At 37.5% G+C, this 20338-nt stretch overlaps 1 protein-coding gene across 4 annotated transcripts in view; it reads left to right on the forward strand.

The window, feature by feature from the left end:
- Positions 1-20338, forward strand: part of farp2 (FERM, RhoGEF and pleckstrin domain protein 2) — a 43916-nt gene that overhangs the window by 19113 nt on the left and 4465 nt on the right. For 2 of the 4 annotated variants that reach the window (XM_043241857.1, XM_043241859.1), the window contains exons 7-23: positions 1206-1320; positions 3305-3452; positions 4107-4202; positions 4633-4796; positions 5220-5288; positions 5382-5439; positions 5549-5762; positions 12864-13045; positions 13521-13610; positions 13798-13931; positions 14162-14243; positions 14351-14588; positions 14671-14801; positions 15436-15504; positions 15587-15676; positions 17434-17516; positions 18881-18999. In XM_043241857.1, the coding sequence (XP_043097792.1) occupies positions 1206-1320; positions 3305-3452; positions 4107-4202; positions 4633-4796; positions 5220-5288; positions 5382-5439; positions 5549-5762; positions 12864-13045; positions 13521-13610; positions 13798-13931; positions 14162-14243; positions 14351-14588; positions 14671-14801; positions 15436-15504; positions 15587-15676; positions 17434-17516; positions 18881-18999 (2082 nt within the window). Of the gene's footprint in view, positions 1-1205; positions 1321-3304; positions 3453-4106; positions 4203-4632; positions 4797-5219; positions 5289-5381; positions 5440-5548; positions 5763-12863; positions 13046-13520; positions 13611-13797; positions 13932-14161; positions 14244-14350; positions 14589-14670; positions 14802-15435; positions 15505-15586; positions 15677-17433; positions 17517-18880; positions 19000-19191; positions 19356-20338 lie in introns of all 4 variants that reach the window. The other 2 variants (XM_043241856.1, XM_043241858.1) reach the window with 2 other exon arrangements.

A 20338-nucleotide genomic window follows, 5' to 3' on the forward strand; every position in this document is an offset into this window, starting at 1 on the left:
TTATTACTCGGGTTGTGCACCAGCACACGCGTCTATGTGGATGAATCTAACTTCTGGAGCGGTATGTGTGGCTGTCAGTCACAGACTCTAGCCTATGTCTTGGAACAAATGACCCAAATAAGAATTTTCACCTGATATCGTCATGCTCTGTGACCCAGCATTACAACAAACCAGTGGTTATTTCAGTGTAACGATCGGTTATCTCATGTCACATCAAACCATGAAATTATTATTTTTGTTCTTTATTCCAATATAGTTAATGTTAACAACATCAGCATTGTATGTATTTGCTGAAATATTGATTTCGGACCAAAAAAATGATCAGTAGGTCTCTTGAAATATCAGATATGTTTGGGTATTGTTATGGGGTTTTTTTAAGGCAATGAAATATCTGCTGGTGCAACTCCCAGAATAACATATTTGTGCTACTGCTCAAAGTGTTCTTGAAGTTTCTTATGCTTGCTTAAGCTACGCTGTTTGATCAGTAATTACTATATATTAAGAAATAATTGTTCAGTTTAAAATAAAAAAAATTCTATTTTTATTTTATTTAAAATAATAGTTCACCCAAAAATGAAAATTACCCCATGTTTTGCTTATCCATAAACCGTCCTGGGTGTATATGACTTTCTTCTTTCGGACGAACACAGTCTTGAGCTTTTAAAACTAGAAATATTTTTATTCTGAAAACTCATGGATCTGTTTCAAAAGACATGTGATAACCCCCCCGGAGACGTATAGGATAGTTTTACGTTGCAGCACTTGCGGATATATTCCGTTTTACGGAGCTTCAAAATAATGGCTGCAAACCACCACCGTTACCAAGCTTGGAAGAGCCAGGACACATTTAAAAAATAATAATTCCTTTCATTTATTCCTGTAAGTAAAATTTTCATCAGCCATTGCTCCAGTCTTTAGTGTCTAACCATTCTACTATGATAATTTATTGCTTATAAATATAAAATGTGTGTAAGTGTGACCAGCATAAAAAAAAATAGAGATGATAGAAATGCATCACAGAATGGTCACATTACATATATTCCAAAAAATGCATTAAAACATATTTTTCTTCAATTTGTTACTTTTTTTTTTTTACCACATAAAGTTTTTAAATACCATCTGAAACCAGCATAAACTTTTTTTAGTTTTTTCTTGACTCTTTTTTTGTCTTTTAGACCCTTTACCTTTCTCTTTTCCCCACACAGCCGAGATCGGTGACTACGACGACATAGCAGACAGGGAGTTTCTGAAGATTACTAAACTGCTGCCATATCAGGAACGTGTGCAAGAAAAGATCATGGAGCTCCACCGCAGACACATGTAAGACATTTATTGTTTTGGCCCGATGGTCTAGGCTTGTGCATTGTTCTCTTTAATTTATCTCAGCCTGTCAAGCTTCGCATTTGTAAATTTCACTGTGCTGACCACCGGGAATCAGTACAGGGAATTTATGGCACAAAAGTAGGTTTATCTTTTTCATGTCCAGTTTAGTTGGAAGCATTTGCGTGGTATGAGAGGGCTGTTTTTCCAAGCTGAACGTCTCACTGAACTTTGAATACAGACTCCCCTGGTAATCTTGAATGACAGTCTGTTTCCATTTGGTGCTGAGTTTATTTGGTGAGAAGAGATCTGATAGTGTGTAAGTGATTTTGTTGTGTGTGGTAGTTTATGGGATTTAGAGGCAGTTAAAGGTGGACTGCAGTCTCTCTCTCTCTCTGCTTGAACTTTGGAAAGATGTTGTTTTAAGAGCTTGCAGACACTATTAGACATAATATGATAATATGGGACAGATGATCTTTCTTCAAGCTCCGAATGGAGTAAATAAATAATGACGTAAAGTATTTTTTTAGCCGAATCCTCAACATTTGTGATGCATTTGATGCCCATGTTATTGCATTAAGTGTTCGACATAACTTGTTCCACGCTGTCTGTGGTACAGATATGAACGATAATTAAATGTGTGTTACGACATTTGAAAGCAATGAGTTTTAGAATATTTTAGTTTTTTTGCCCGCAGGAGACAAAACGAGCTTAAAAATCTAATTGACACCGAATAAGATGTATCTGCCATATCTAAGAGCAAGAGTGTCACAAAATGTAAAAAAAAAAAAAAAAAAAAAAAAAGCCTTACAAAACCAGCGTTGTCAGTTTTTGTAAAATCTGAAGCGTGTCAGCCCTGTGTTTTTGGCTCTTTGTAAAGGTGCAGTTCCGGTGCGTTTAATCTGAGGCTTTGGCTGTGAGAGAAGTATTGCAGGTCGTCCGTGTCAGCGGCTATGTGAGGCTGTGATTGTAATCCAGTGGCTCAAGGCTCTTTATTAGCCATACGGCCACAAGGGAAGGGGAGGGGCTTAAGCAGATTGCACAGCTTAAAGGATGAGCAAAATTAGAGTGCACTGATGATCTGGCACTGCTCTAGCATTTGCCCACGATTAGCCAGAACGCTGCTCGACATTATATGCTTGCCCAGCCCCCACGCTTTACGTAGAAACTACTTGAAATGATTAGAACCTATATCCTACGTAAAGTTATGTATGCACGTATAAGCAGTTTTTCTGCAAAGCTGAAGACAATGTATTGTGAAAGCTTGAACTGAACTGAATAGAATATATGAAGTAGTGAGGTATAGGCATATGCCGGTATCAATTTCACTTAATTTAATTACAAAAATATATATATATTTTTTTATCGCTAATGCTTTTATCAGGGTATATGATTTTATCACAATTTTGAAATTTAGGTGCAAAAAATGGTTGTCATAATACAGGTTTAATACCTTTTTTTTTCTTGTAACAAAAATATATGAACATTTTAAATAAAAAAAAGGTGTTTATAATACACAGTTTATAATTACTTGAATTGTAACAATGTGTTATTACAATTAATAGATGCTTAGAATAAATTTTCATTAGGAGTTTAACTGATTTATGAAGCAGTGTTAAATAATGAACTGCTAATGTGAAGTGTGACAGAATAATACAGAATTTAAAAAGCCTAGGATTAACATCACTGCCAATACAAAAATATGAATGGTTATTAATTTAAATTAGTTTTGTGTGTGCGTATAGCGTGTGCGCTATGAAATGCATTACATTGGATAAATGCATGGCAAACGTTTTAATGACGCTATTAAGTACAGAAGATGTTTGTATTTTAAATTGCGGGGTTATGTAAAAGTTGCAAACCTCTACTATAAAATGTTATTCTAGGCTACAAAATATGCTTTACCACTTGGATTCCTTTTGCTGTGGTGCCATGTTTCATTGTTAAATATTTTCTACATTTGTCTCTGCTTCCTCGCCTGTAGTGGGCAGACCCCAGCAGAATCAGATTTCCAGGTTCTGGAGATCGCTCGTAAACTGGAGATGTATGGGGTTCGCTTTCATCCTGCCGCTGACCGAGAAGGCACCAAGATCAACCTGGCTGTCGCACACATGGGCCTGCAGGTCTTTCAGGTACAAGCAAAACTTTACTGTCTTGCTGAAGATAATACGTTTTCATAGTGTTTTCTATTTTAGTCAAAATATTACTTCATTTTAATGTATTGTTGCAGTACGTTCATATAAAATTCCGCTTTTATATTTCTGGTATGATAACCCTATATAAAAATGTCACTGTTTTAAGGTATTACAATTACAGCTCTAAAATATGTTTTTAAATGTCTGGGTAAAAAACACATTATATTCCCACTGAACACAGTATATTTTATTTTAATAAAGATATAGAAGATTGTGACAGAGTAAACATGCCAAGTTGAAAAAGATTAAATAAATAATAGTGAATAAATTAGCATGCTTCGATGTGCGTGCGTAAGTGATTTATTTCTCAAATGTTTGCTGAATTGTGGGCTCTCCTGAATCTTATGATGTGGATGGTCCTTTGTTGCTGGAGAGACTACTGTCCTGAAAAGAAGAAAGATTTAAATACATGTACATTTTAACCTAAATTTGTAAATCAATTACTTTATGATATGACCGAAAATTTGTGGTTTTGAAACAGTGACTTTTCTAAACCACGGTATACCTTGAATCGTCCCATGCCTAATATATATAAATATAACTATATATGCATGTATGTTTTTGCTATTATTGATTTTTTTTTTCCCCCAGGGTCACACCAAAATCAACACATTTAACTGGTCTAAAATTCGGAAGCTGAGTTTTAAGAGGAAGCGATTTTTGATTAAATTGCACCCAGAGGTTCATGTGAGTATCAAATTTACATTATAATGTATATGTACATTTACAAATATGTAGTCACACTGCCTCAATTCAAAGGGAATAGAATGTACTCTTAATATGACAACAAAGATTGTTAATACATACCTCCAACAAAATAAAACATTTTGGAGAAATACAATGCTGTGAAATCAGTATGGATTCCTGGGTCATACAGATTCAAGTGTAGAAGTAAAATGCACAAACTCGGGAGCTTGGTTGGATGAGGCCATGCGTCTCTTACCCCGTGTAAACATTTTAAATGTATTCAGAGTGACGTTTGTTATTCTGTCGGGATCAATTACATGGAGTGCTAAGAATCAAAACCATATGCTTCCTCTTGTTGCCTTTCATCTGAGATGGAAGTTCTTAAGTTCAGTTTTTTTTCTCAGTGACTGATTAACCTTTCGTTTCACAGGGTCCTCATCAGGATACGCTGGAATTTCTAATGGGCAGTCGAGATCAGTGTAAGATCTTCTGGAAGAACTGTGTGGAGCATCACTCGTTTTTCCGTCTGTTAGATCAGCCTCAGCCCAAAACCAAAGCCATCTTCTTCAGCAGAGGATCCTCCTTCAGATACAGGTGCACATGTGTGACTATATTCATGTGGCCGATGACTTTCCAGTAGAAATGTCCAAAAAAAAAAGTTCTGGTGTGGTTATGGTAGGGTTTCCTGATCTGCTTCATAGTGCTGATTCTTAGTATTTCTAAGAACTGTCCTTGTCTTTCTAGACTGTCCTTGTAAAAAAACATACAGCCCAACCACTATAACGGACTTGCTAATTAAATCGGTCAAAGAAAACTTTCATTGATACAGTAAATTATTGCATGTTTGTCACAAAATTATCTTATATTCACTACTGAAACCAGTAAAAATCTCACCAACCCCAAACTCTTAAACTGTAGTGTATATACTGTATATCACATATTTAAAAAAAATAATATTATTACTACAAATTGTAGCTTTTACTTGGTTTGTTAAAAAGCATTGTGTGTATGTGACAGTGGGAGGACGCAGAAGCAGCTTGTTGAGTATGTGAGGGACAGCGGGTTGAGAAGAACTCCTTACCAGAGGTAAATATTTCTTTCAAAGTCTCACCCGAAAGCAGTTTTATACTGCATACTGAACCGTCCATTGTTAACCTCTTTGTTGTGCTGTTTTTACAGGAGGAACAGTAAGATACGCATGTCAACACGGTCCTTGGCTTCTGATGTGCCAAAACAGGTCAGTAGAGTCTTAGATCAGGGACACAGCCAACACCGACATGAAGAACAATCACAACTGACTTTCTGTTTTCATCCATCACTCTCTTTACCTTACCCATCCCTTTCAGAATCTGTGTTTTAACGACAGTCTAAGGTCTCCAGTCCCTCCTTCCTCTGTCACCGCCTCCTTCCACTCCCTGCATGCCCCCAGCTCGCCCATGCGGATGGAGACCCCGAACCAGCTGGTACATCTTCAGCAGACGCAGCAGTCCATCAGAGCCCCCAGCCCAATGCAGCAGGACTCCATCAAGACCAACTCCCAATCCACCTACGCCTTCCCAGGTGCCACTCATATCCAGGCCGCAGGAGACTGCGGCCCCTCGTTTGTGTGTGTAGAGAGTAGTTCCTCTAGTGTACGGCCCTCCCAAAATGGCAATGAGGATAGCGAGCGAGTAGGGGTGAGAGATGTAAACAGTGCCGCGAAAACGGGCTTCCTCACACCGGAAGCGTTTGAGGCAGAGTTGATGCGCGTTCGACAAATATCGTACCAGATCCCGATGTCCTGCAATCAGCTGCATGTTAGCGAAGAGTACATAGATGACGATCCGGCCGAAATTTCGTTTTACGCCGGCGGCGTGGAGGCCTACTGTTACGGGTTTGACGAAGAGAGTCCCGAGACGTTCGAATATGGCGATAGAGTCTCCGCTCAGCCCGCTACGTACGCTGTCGGCCTCGAGGACCTCAACGATAACGCTAACGCATTCCCTGAAAGTGCTTTCGGCCGATCCGAGACCAGTTCTCTGGTCAACAACCGCTCCGAGTGTAGCTCTCTGGATAACCTTCCGTTAGGTTCTGTCGGCGACTCGCTCTCGCTCGGTTTCGGAGGTCCCGACTCATCCTCCTCCCTTCGCCTGCCTGGTTCTGAGAATCTGTCTGAGGCCAGCTCGATGGTGAACTTCCCTGCGTATTCGGTGCGTTCAGAAGACAGTTCGGCCATGCAGTTCAACGATCTGGTGGAGCAGCTGGAGCAGCTCAGCTATCCGCCCACAGCCACAGAGGGCTCGGCTGACGGCAGCTCCGACTCTGACTCCGACTGGGGGTCAGACGGGGGTCTGCCTCCAGACCAGAACCTCTTCTTTAACAATCCACTAGTGAGTGGGGCAGATTTAGACAGCTTTCTGCTGGAATGCCAAAATCTCAGGGCTCTAGGCATTGGGGAGCCTCCACCAGGCCCCGCTCATCTTAAAATGTAGTGTGACCCCATTATACGGCAAGTTACCGTTGGTTTTTAATGTAGAACTTGAGCAAGCACTTAATTGTCCTTAATTATCCTGATAAAATCAGTACTTAAGATTTTGGCACCTCCTGTTAGCGCTCAAATCTACCACTTTTTTTTTCTTATGTGCCCTTTCCAGTGTACTTCCCTCTGTCTCTTTCTTTGGTGTTAATTCATTCTCTCTTTTTATTGTTTTTTTTTTTTTTATATGAATGTGCTGTGAGTTCTTGCAGGACAGTGAGATTTATTAGCATTTTTCAGATTATATACGGTTAAATCATTTATTATCCGTTTACATTTAATCTTGGTAGTCTGGATGGCTACAAACTAAAGATGCGCTGTGATCTTTTTTTGAGAAGAAAATGAAATTGCCATATCACCTAAAATTAATATACTTACCACTTTAAGCATATAAAAGTACATAAAAAAGAAAAGCGAAAGACCGTCCGTATTAGGGCTGCATGGCATGCATGAGAAATGTGATAATGGCTGCATGCATTACATTTTATATATATTATATTATATATAGAGAGAGATAGATATATAGATTTAATCCTAGGAAATGATTAAGTATCCAGTATGCTTTTGTTCTTTATGGATAAAAAAACTTCCCCAGACTCATCAAAGTGAATAGCATTTATTTTATTTTATAGCATTTTATAAACAAAGGGTAAGTTTAATTTACAAGTTTAACATGTGAAGTTTTGATTTGCTTACCACATTTTATTATTATTATTATTATAATTTAGGTATATGTTATTCTTTTTCCTCTACATATTTTGATGTCATGGAGTCCCAGAGTTCAACATTGATCTTCGTTAGTAAATATTCGTTCAACAACTGATCTGAATTGTCTCAATTAAACGCAATTTAATGAACCACGAGAAAATATTACAAAGATAAGCTTTACATGCATGTATGAAGGTACTTTTGAATCAGGATAACTGCACTCGTCTATTCCAGTAATTAACCACTCTACTCAGGGCTGTGATTTAAATTAGCAGTGGACCTGACAGCCATTGCTGCTAAGAGCAAATTTGAGCCAAAGTTATTTTTGTTTTTGTTACTTTAGAGTTAGTTGCTCCACTCTGCCCCCTGGTGTTTACCTTTTTACCATTGCATCTCGGCTATTCAGATGGGGCTGCATTGCTGCAGTACACTGACAGCCACAGGCACAGATCGGTCAGTGTTGTATGCATGTATGGCAGAAACACTTATCTGGCTTTGAATTTGAGCCATTTGCAGATTTTGTATTTTGAATCTTAAAAACGTATGTCTTAAGACATGTCTGTGCATGTTGCTTTGCAGTGTTAATCCTACGAATCATCTTTTTTTTGTTTGTTTGTTTGTATGCCATTAACCCATGGCCTGCACAGAAAAATAAAGACTAAAGTGAGACGTTAAAGTTTAAAAGATTGGGGTCAGTAAGATTTTATTTTCATTGCTTTTGATAAAAGTCTGTTATGCTTACAAAGGCTGAATTTATTTGATCTTAAACGGTAGATACAGGTCAAATGTGGCATTATTATAATGTAAAATAAATAATTCTATTTTAATACATAGTATATTATTTATAATATAATGTAGTGCTCAAGAAACATTTCTTGTTGTCGATGTTGCAAACAGTTTTGTTACTTGATATTTTCTAAAGTGTAATCAGATTTCGTCAGGATTCTATGAACGTTCAAAAGAAACAGATGTCTTATGTAACATACATGTCTTCACTGTAACTTTTCATCAAGTGAATGTCTTTGTAAAATAAAGATATTATTATTTTTTTCTTATTTACTGACCCCAAAATTTTGAACAGTAGCGTAGCTTTTTACTTTCCATTTAAAGAATGTAAGTGGTTGAGTATTGTTAAATGTTGTCAGTACCACTGCTAAGAAAGTGAATGTAATCCAGAGCCTGAATCCTAACCTCATGCACACTACATGCATGTGGACCTAAAGACACCGGAGTCATAGTCAGTTGTCCCCAAAAACCGCTACGGTTCGAAAAAAGCTAAACAGTACGGACAGTTTTGGCACATTTCAATGAATGTAGTGAACATTTCTTACTTTAAGTTTAGGAACTAGGCTGTTTGGTTGTGCCTTTTTTCTGCCTTACATCAAATAGCTTTTTCAAAGTGATTCAGGTGTTATAATTTGTTGAAGTATTTTCTTTTCTTTGTCACTTTTGCGTATGCACTGCGTTCTTGCGGCGGTTCATCCTACAAGTACTGCAGGGTTGCTTTCAGAACACTTCTTTTGTCTGTGCTTACTACCTTTTGGGTGTCTTTCCAAGGTTTAACTTGATCTTTAATTGCCTGTTAATGCCTCACTTTATGGATTATATAAGTGACGCTCCTAATGATGCGAAATGTTACACAGAGCCTTAATAGGTAACATCAGCTCCGTGCAGTTGTGTTTTTGTATGACATCCAGACCGCATAAATGCCTTGGGTTTCTGTTCTGGGGTCTGGAGTGAATAACTCTGTCTGTGTGCCATGAGTACACTGAGTTCTGTGAGCTCGAGATGAGACGCAGGCAACGCCGTTTGTGTCTTTCTCCTCTTTCTTCCTTGAAATCCCGTTTAATATCCTGCCATATTACTCCGCTTTACTTCACTGTGTGATTCAGGCTCTTCTGTCCTTTGCACTTCTATGTCAGTCCCATTTAATCATTAAAATGTGTTACATTTTGCTTTCTCCTCCCAGTATCTCCTAAAAATAACGGTAACTAAACATATAACTAAACTTGGTGAACTATTTTGTGGTCAAAAATCCAAACAAACAACCATTTTAGTATTAACCGTAAGAACCCATTCTCATTGTCATTTTGAGAGCAAGCGAAACGTGGCCCGTTTAATCTCTGTTTTAAACTTCTGGAGCCTCTCTCTACTCCCACAAGCGAGGGCAGGCCTGGGTCGCTCTTAAACTCTGGGCAAGGCACCATTTGGCCATCCACTTAATGGTGCTTCCTTCACAACAGGAGCCACGGACATAATGACTTTGACTTTCACTTTGTATTGACAATTAAGTGTTGCCAAATCTACTTTATAAAGTGACCAATTAACATTTTTTTTTAACTAAATAATACTGTAATATTAACCATTTTTACTTTATGTCAGCGTCACGATGCCTGCACTAATGAAAACCCATAATGTTCCTGGTCTAGTCGTCTGCTCTCGTGTCAGCCGTAGTAAACAATTCGATTTTTGTAAAGCTGATGTGGTTTAGATTTCACTGTCCATTTGAAACCCAAAGCAGCTTTGTTTTCAAGCAACCCATTTTTATTTACCTCAAACCCATCAGTATCTCAGCTTGTGAATGTGTGCCAGATATGTGACAGTGTTTTGTTTTGTTTTTAATCACACTGTTGTCCCTAAAGAGTTTTTCTGTATTACGGATCATGATTATTCTAGCTATGAACCATTTTTAGCGCTCGCCCAACACATCCTAGCGCTTCAGAGACATTTCAAAACCCGATACACCCTCTTTTAATAGTAAATACACTCCATAGAAAGTGTTGAAGCTCACCATTTATTTTTGACTCTAGATAGCAACGCTAGTTATGTGTTCTGATTTGTTTACATGCACACTTTAAATATCGGCGCACAAATGCTGTTTTTTAAGAGTTTCTTATAAAAGATGCAAAATATATGTAATGGTAGGGAAAAATATTCATCGATATCAAATTAATATTACTTTTTTGGTATTTAGAACAATCTACATGCACACACAAATATGTTTTTTGCCGAATTTAATTTTTTTTAATGCAAGCAATCAACATATTTTAAATAGTACAAAGTTATGTAACAATGAATCACAATACTGCATAAGAAACAATATTTTAGTATTACAAAAAAATAAGGTATTGCTTTTGGGGAACTAAGGACAAAATAGAACCTGACCAGATTTGCCTTTATTTTATTTTTTTTATATCCGCATTTTGCTCTGTGCTTCCTCGGTATACTTTTTCCCCCCTTTTTTAAATTCTGAATTTAGGAGCTATATAAATACAAGCTGCTTAATGTACTAATGTGAAAATAGTGTACTTATGTGTGTGCTTTTCATATTTTCTCCTTTGAAATAAAAAAAAAAAAGTCACTTTTGGGTAACTGGGATTTCAGGCTTTTTTTGTACCATATTAAAAATTATTTAAGTGCAGCAAATGACTTTAAAAACAGAAACTACATTAACCCCTGTGATAACCTGTGTCCATATCTTACCTACTGCAACTATAATATGGTGTTCATTAAAATCTAATACAGTTTTCTTAAACTGCTGGAATGTTTTTTTTTTAATGTGGATGTGACCTTAATGGGTTTTTCAGGATTTGTGGTTTGCGGTGTTATTTTGATTAGTTCTATATTTAAGGAGCTGTTCTCAATGGCATGGATCAGTGCCAGTGTCAATAACATCTTGAGCCACCTATTTATCATCGTTCCTTTTGAGCTAAAATATTCAAGGAAAAACAACTCGGTGGACGGGAAAATGGGAGGACTCCTAAAACTAGTTGAAGCTAATGTGTCTGGCATCATTTCGAATCCTTCTACCTACGTGTTAAATGTTACAAATTAGGGAATGATTAATGAATCAAGGATGAGTTCGCTTTATGTCACGCTCGCTGTTAAGTATTGCCCTTGTCTTTTGTTATTAATTCAAGTAACTTTATCCTTTTTTAGCTTCTAAAAATCTTAAGTGAATATAGTTGCAAATGCTGTACTAGCCATCAGGAAATAAATAAGCAGGATTTGTAAACGGTGCTAATGCTGAGCCCATATCAGATGTCCAGTTGCCCTTTGTTAATTTTTGTATTGCTTAATCAACGTTCAGTGTAAGTTTTCAGCACACAAAAGTACTGAAACAGTCTAGCAGTGTCATTTTAGTATTATTAATATACTATAAAAATACTTATTAATATTTGGAATTAATATTTTGTTTTTATATTGTTTGTTTTAGAAATTAATTGTATTTGTAAGCTTTGTTTGCTTTTTATTTGATCATCTTTTTGTATTATATTATTTAGTTTTAATTGAAGTAATATTTAAATTATTATTATTTTTTTTTTTTTTTTTTTTTTTTAGCTTTATATTAATTGCAAGTTTAGTTTTGGTTAAAAATAACAACAATAAAACTACTAAAGCACAGATAATGAAGACCTTTTGTATAATTTCTGACCAAGACTGTGAATAATTTGAGATGCATGTTGTGAATTAACACTTAATTTCTTAAAAATGTTTCTTTTAAACATTATGGATACGCATTTCTCATCTACGGCTTAAAACTATAATGAACTAGCATTAGGATTAGGTACAAAATGCGAAACTAACCGCGACCTAGCCGGGTTCTGTCTGTTGTTTTAGAGTCTCAGATACACTTCTTATGCTACATTCCACAGCCTCGTTCTAGTGTAGAGCGCTGCCTGTGTGTTTGTTCAGGCTGGCTGCCAAACCCCGTCCCCGTACCCCTGCTCTCCCTCCCCTCTTCTCCTATGTCATCCCTGCTGGGACACTCCAGTTAAACTGTAAACCACTGCCGGCTCACCAGCCCAGCAGTATCGCTGATAATCCTCTGCAGGAATTATTTCCGGGTCGTAAAGCCACCTTTTTCTATCTGGAGTTCCTTGTTTATGCCCAGCCTCTACATTCTTGTATTCCCTCGTGTGCTGCTCCTCTTTGAGGAAGAAACCATTACCAACTTCTTGTACTTATCCCCTTTTATATACAGTAGGCGTGCTGTTACCTTTCTCTTGTTTTAATGCTGTTGCCCCCTCTTATTGCTGTTTTATTGCTCTGCAAACAACAGCTTCAGAATGAATGAGAACAGACTCGTGATTTCTCCTGATAGAGAGTGTGTGTGTGCACGTTTATATATATATATATTATTGAGAGGTCATTCTTGATAGTTGTTAGGTTACTGAGATTATATTTTTATATTTTATTATTAGTAGTTGCAGTAGTATTAGTGTTTAAATTGCAATATTTTAATAAGCTCACACATTTCATTCACCTCTATATTTTAATAAAAATTAAACATTTCATAAACACCTTAACTTTATTAAAAATCGAATTTATTTACTTTTATATTATTATTATTATTATTATATTATTATTATGGTCTAAACAGTGTTAACTCGAGTTTTCCTGTGTGTTTTTTTGTTTTGTATTTACCCATTCCCTAGACTCTGCCACGGACAGCCCACAGCTCTCTCCCTTCAACACCAAGGGTCCTCTGTGTCTGTCGCCCTCTTTCCAGATGTCCACACTCAGTCTTCCAGGCCAGGCACCTTCGCCCTTGCAGAGCCCCATCTTGAACGAGGTGGGCAGTGCCAGACTAGAGGAAGACGAAGAGGGCAGGAGGAAGGTACACTGATCGCATGCCGTCCTGCCCAGGCCTGAATAAGAGTTCAAAAAGTTTACAGTTGAAGCCCGGCTCAGGGGCATCCTTGCATTCGATTAAGAAGTTAACCATTTGGCTTGCGTGGTCTTTGATTGGACTTGCTAGATTGTAGGTTACGGCAAATGATCGTTTAAGAAGCTTTTTAAACTCTGTTTTAGTGCGCATTTAACCTGAAATACCTCACATTCAATGTTTTGTTAAATTTGTAAATTTAATGTAAAGTTTTTAGTTTCTGTGTTTGAGGTAAAATTCGTTTCAATGTTAACCAAAATGGGTGTTAAGATCTACTTTACGTTCTTGGCTCTATTTTCTGTGTTATGAAGGTTCTCTAAGTTTCTCCAAGTTCAAAAATAGGCTATTTCAGTTCAACTTTAGGTTTTGTGTTTGAGGTTGCACAGTGTTTTATTGTACACTGTAATAAAATCTCTTTTCTTTTCAGAGATATCCCACCGACAAAGCCTACTTCATTGCTAAAGAGATTCTGACTACAGAGAGGACTTACCTGAAGGATCTGGAGGTCATCACAGTGGTGAGCAGAGCTGTCTGTGCTCATGACTCATGAGTGTAACAAGTTTAGCGTGTGAGGCTTGTCTGTACAATGTATCCTGTATGCTGTCAATTAGCTGCGCGTACGATCTTTTGATGTGTTTAATGTAGATTATCTTTTGCCTTTGAACTGTGTCTAATCACATTGATGTGTGTTTGTGTGTCCTCAGTGGTTCCGCAGTGCAGTGATTAAAGAAAACGCAATGCCTGAGGGTCTCATGACCCTCCTGTTCTCTAACATCGACCCCATCTATGAGTTCCACAGAGGCTTCCTCAAAGAGATTGACCAAAGGCTGGCTCTCTGGTACAACTTCTTTCCTTTATCGAACTGCATCTCGTTGGAATATGACCTAAATTTTCTAAGTCTTCTAAACCATGAGAAATCTGTTGTATACAATCTATTACACGCCTTCTATTGTGTGATTGATATTTTCACATTTCATTTTAAACCATTTACTATGATTTTTGCCTCGAAGGACTCATTACGGTAATCCTATAATGTCTCAACCACTGATCATTTCCTCACGTTCACAGGGAGGGGCGCTCTAACGCTCACGTAAAAGGAGATTACCAACGAATTGGAGATGTTATGCTGCACAACATGTGCGCTCTCAAGGTGAGGTTATAGTTCAGTTCCACAAGCAAGAATGACTTTTCTTTTTGGTGCATGTAGTCCGATCATCCATAATTTATGTGACGGGGTTGTTGCCTTCATAATCTCAGGAGTTCACAGGCTATCTGCAGAAGCATGATGAGGTGTTAACAGAGCTTGAGAAAGCTACGAAGCGCGTGAAGAAGTTGGAGACTGTGTATAAAGAGTTTGAGCTGCAGAAGGTGTGCTACCTGCCCCTCAACACCTTCCTGCTGAAGCCCATCCAGAGACTCATGCACTACAAACTCATCCTGGAGCGTCTGTGTAAGCATTACGCCCCCCAGCACAGAGACTACGAGGACTGCCAAGGTGAGACCGCTTGTAGTAGTAGTAGTAGTAGTGTCTTTAAGATCTTAGCATGATGATAAACTTACTCATGAAATTTTTGCAGAGGCACTGAAAGAAGTTGCAGGGATTGCAACTCAGCTGCAGAGCAGTCTGATTCGACTGGAGAACTTTCAGAAGCTGACAGAACTTCAGAGGGATCTGATTGGCATTGAGAACCTTACGGCTCCGGGAAGAGTGAGTTTTTATTTTGCTTCATAAAAGTGGGTAGATGAACTGGCATCCAGAGTATCACATTCTACGGGGGGATGTCGGTTACGTAGTTAGGAGGAAATTGTACTATGGTCATGGTATTTTAACAGTTAGTATAAAATGTAACTATGCATTGCTAGATTTACGTATTTTATGTGGCATAAATCTATAAGATAAAAGAACTATGAGCTACAGGATCACCTAACTCTGAATAAATGAATTATCGAGAAAGTTATTAATACCCAAGAAATGTATTTAAAAGGGGGTTATAATGGCCAAAATAACAGAACCGTTCTTCACTGGGAAAGTTGTTTAACCTCAATACAAACGCTCATTGTCATGGCAGTCTTAGTCTCATTTCTCTGCCTAAAGCTTTGTGGTGCACTGCTGGCAGGATGATAGTAATGTAGTGGTTAGAGCTTGGAAGCAGGACAATAGACGTCATTGATTCAGCCTTACATATGAGCATCTTACAAAATGAGGAGTTCAGAGAAACAGTGAAAATGGAATTAAAATTTGCTGCTTTATAATTAAAGTCATTAAGTGTTGTGGGACAAACATGTCAAAGTACAATTGATAGTCTGCTATCTGGTTCATTTTTTTCCTGCTCCTTCTCCAGGAATTTATCAGGGAAGGTTGTCTCTACAAGCTCACGAAGAAGGGTCTGCAGCAGAGGATGTTTTTTCTTGTAAGACTGAAATTTTTTTTTCTTTTTTTTTTTTAAAGACTTTAAATTCTGTCTATGTTGACCAAAACCTTTTCCATTTAAGTTTTCAGACATGCTGCTGTACACAAGCAAAGGGGTAACCGCTACCAATCAGTTTAAAGTTCATGGACAGCTTCCCCTGCATGGGATGATTGTGAGTATTCCCAGGAATTATTTTTAAAATGGAATGCTAGCGAAAAGCATATTGAAGTACTGCTGTGGTATGTGAAATAGTAAGCATTCTGTGGTGTTACAAATAGTATGATGAACATTGTCACATGTAAAACTTTGAAAAAAGTCTAAAATGCTACATCAAACAGGTTAGGACAAATCCAAAACAGATGCGATAGGGAGCCCTCTGTTGCTTTTCATCTATCACATGTCGGAGAAATTGTTCTATATTTTATTTAGTCTAAAACCAGAAAAGCATTAACGAATCATGAAATCAGATGTATAGAGGTTGGAATTAAATACGTGTTATATGTTCAATTCAATTAATGACTGGGAGTCGATGCCAAAAGCAATTGATTCTTTGATTTGGTGGTTCTGGGAATCAGAGGTCAGCTCCAAATACAAATCAACTCCACGGAAGAACTTGATATATCTTGCATTACCTGACATCCTATTGTTTTGCCTTCGTTTGTACTTCATTTGATAAAGAGCTTTTTCTATAAAAAGTGAGTGTAATACGAATGCAGTTTGGTTTTACTTCATTTTCAATGCTTTTTGGGCCACCCATGTTTTCGCTCACCTGTCATGCACAACTCCTCTCCTGTGGCCTTATGGGATAGTAAAGTATTAAGCATATTTGGATACAGTATGTGCTTCGATTCTGATGAATCACTGACTAGAATCTTATGATTTTATTCAGGAAAAAGACTCTGATATGTTCCCCGATTCTTTCTTTGTTTCCTTTATTACACCAGTAGATGGCAGTTGTTTTTAACATTAACCCTTATTTTTTTACCCACCAAAAGAAGTGTACACACTTCAACTTAACTTTTACCGTTTTAAATCTTTAAATGAATGTCTCCTCTCTCATGTCAACCAGTTTGCCTTAATAGGCCCTTTAACAAATGACTCTGTCCAAACAGTCTGCACAAGCGCTATGCTGAAATTTGTCCATCTTTAAACACGAGCACAGGGCTTTCTCTGTAGCACGCAGTTTTTAAGGGAAGTTAGAATTAATGTGTCTTGCCGGGGAACTCTCAGATGAAAATACGCAGGCAGGCTGTGATGAATGACATTTACACTGCCATTTTACTTTAAACGTCTGCACTGTCTCTCAGCCTTGTTTTCGTGAAGCGGTGATCTTTCAGGCCTTAATGTAGTATCTGCCGTTAGCCAAAACTTTGAATGTACAAGCTGTCCCGGCCAACAATTCACACAAGATGCATGTTCGAAGATACGCTTACAAGAGCCATTTATAACTGTTAAGAACTGGTGTTTGAAGTAGAAGAAGTGAGGTCTGGGGTTTTTTGTCAGCCTAAAACAGACAGACAGCTATAATAATTATAATATTATAATGCAATATTGTTATTTACATGTGTGCTGAGGTTTCATTTAAAAATGCACCCAAACCCCGAACTTTTGAAAGGTGGTCTATATTAACAAATGAGAAACACATTTATAGTACATACCTTTCCAATGGACTTGTCTGTGCTTCGCTCCTTCGCTCCTGCCTGCAGCTCATTGTGTTGGACGCTCCGGTGAGTATGAGGAAAATCCCAAAGTCCTCCACTCCCAAACAACTCCTCGAAAGTCTGCCTACAACCTTTGCCTTTCCCTCACGGCTCCTTCTGCTGTCCCTCCCCAGCATCAGTAGAAATGAGGATTCCTAGTACTTAGGATGTTGACACTAAGTAGATTATTTGACACTTTGGGATCAGTCACGTTATATATGTTTTGCAGGTGGAGGAGAGTGAGAACGAGTGGTCTGTTCCTCACTGTTTCACCATATATTCTGCTCAGAGGACCATTGTGGTGGCAGCTAGGTGAGTGCGTATAAAAAAAAATGCTTTCACAGTGCATTTAAGTAGGGATGGAAATCATGATGAATTTTAGGTTGGATTTGGTTGAGAAAGTAGAATTTTAAATTATTTTAGTAATGTTAAAAAAAATATACATTTTAAGCTATTCTTGTTACAGTGTGATTATACATTTTAGGTACTGAGTATTATTAATCGACTATACATGTACTTACTGTTTGGTTAGGATTAGGGGATGATTTAGGGTTACTTGCATGCAATTATGCATAATATATATTTTTATATTAGTATGAACGTGTAACGTGCAATAAGGAAACCTTAAAATAAAGTGTTTTGTAAATTTTGTAAATAAACAATTAACAATTTTGTTAATGTGCCACCCTTGCCAGCCTGTTTAAATAGTGATCAGATTTAAATGGTAATAACAGATATATTGTAAAATTAATAATTATATTACACACTTTTATTGAATGTTGTGCCAATAAAAAGCATTGAATCTTTAAGGTTTAATCTTTTTTTATTCTTTGATTCAGCACGGATTCAATAAATGAATCAAACATAAATGTAAATATATGTATTTATTGATTAAAATAATCAATTCATAATGGAAAGGGTGTATTTCATCTGTCCCCCAGCCCTCAGACTTGACCTCGCAGGTTGCTGTGTTTTCACCAAATACACCATATACCAACCTGGGGGGCCGAAAACATGCACATTTTCAAAGGAGAATAACTGATTGTAGCATTGTTTTTGAGATCAACAAGTATTTTAACTTAGCTTATTTCTTAAACATCTGCAAACATATTATGGTATTTTATGCTTTAGTTATTAAAAAACTTACATACAGCTCCTTTTAAGCAGCACAGCAACTGATAATAGCAAAAAATATTACTTGATCATCAAATCAGCATATTAAAACCATTTCTGAAATATCATGTGACACTGAAGACTGAAGTAAAATTCCACATTCTGCTTTGACGTCACAAGAATAAATTACATCAAATTTAAATTGCGTAAATGAGAAAATAATAAGAGATTTTTTTACCATATATTTGTGTTATTAGTGTTACTTTCATTAACCTTATCTAATATATTATATCTATTCTTTTATGCAAAGAAACATTTACTTTAAAGGGATAGTTAGTTTTTAGTTTAGGGACCTAAACATAATAATTTTGTCAAGTTATTTTTTTCCACCCCATGGATATCAAAAGTTCGCTATTAACTGTTACCACAATCTTCATAACATTTTATATGTTCAAGAGAAGAAAGAAAAAAAGGACTTAAGGGTGAACCGACATGCTCAGAGAACTATTCCTTTAATATTTGACTTCATCGTCTTTCAGTAAGAGCCTCTTTCTCCTCCGCAGCTCCAAAGTAGAGATGAACAAATGGATTGAAGATCTGAACATGGCTATTGACATGTCAAAAAAATGTCAGGAGAAATCCGATCTCCTGTTGGACCCAAGCCTGTGTGATCGCTCCAACAGTAAGTACCTCAAGCCTGCTTACAACGAATTCGTCCGCTGTGCAGGAAGTGATGTGTTTTTGTCCCTTAGCCTCCTTATCACTGATCCTGAAGTAGATGTAAACCCCATCCCTTCCTATTGCTCCTCCTCTCTCTCTCTCTCTCTCTCTCTCTCTCTCTTCCCGTCTTCCTCTCCCTCCACACAATCGTAAGGATCATCCGATGAAGTGTCTCTGGAGCAGGAGTCAGAGGATGACATGAACTCTTCCCGCTGCTCTCTGGACAAGCAGAGCCACCACAGGGCCAACACCACCATGCATGTGTGCTGGCACCGCAACACCAGCGTCTCTATGTCTGACCACAGCCTAGCCGTGGAGGTAGCATTTACACACGTGTGCGAGCACACACACACACACACACACACACACACACACACACACATCATTTACAGTCTTAATGGAGCCTGGTTGTGAAGGTCTTGACTACAGCTGCAGCTACAAATGAAGGAACGTGACTATAGGATGCGTTTGGGTCGGTTTCCTAAAGAAATGTGCGGGTCATATTTTGGACAAAAATACTATTTCTTTCTTTGCACGTTTTACAGTATAACACTGAATTAGCGAATAAAAACTTAGTTTATAAAATAAATAGTTTATTTTTCTAAAATGTATGATCAATGTACAATTTATATTATTACTATTGTTATTATTTTCATGTCCGCCATAAACATTTTCATATAGTGTCAGTACTGTAATGCAAAAAAATCATGGTTTAAATAATAATTTAAATGTGTAATAATTCATTTAAATACTAGTTGAAAATTGGGAAAGAGGTTTTGTGACATTCACTCGGTTTGAGTTGTACACACTCACACTCACACACACACACACACACTCACACACACACTCACACTCACACTCACACACACACTCACTCACACACACTCTCACACACACACTCTCACACACTCACACACACACACACACACACACACACACACTCACTCGCTCACACACACACTCACACACACTCTCACACACACTCACACACACTCTCACACACACTCACACACACACACACGTCTCTGAGGCTGGCTGTTGAGGTCTGGACTGCATCTGAAGCTTGTGAATGAGGGGCAAAGACGCTTTGGATCTTTTTTTTCTTACTGTCTTCTTTTTCTTCACCCTCATATTTTCCAGTTACGCCACATCCAGTAACTTCTCCACCCTCCTCCCCCTTCCGTGTTTTTATGTCTGTAACATTTTTTTTCTTCTTTATTCGTCTATCAGTAACTACCTTTTGAAACTGAATGAATTAATTAACATTTTCGTGTATGCTAAATCATTTTTTTTATCTGTCT

The sequence above is a fragment of the Puntigrus tetrazona genome, chromosome 6, assembly GCF_018831695.1.
Source record: "Puntigrus tetrazona isolate hp1 chromosome 6, ASM1883169v1, whole genome shotgun sequence".
NCBI lineage: Eukaryota > Metazoa > Chordata > Actinopteri > Cypriniformes > Cyprinidae > Puntigrus > Puntigrus tetrazona.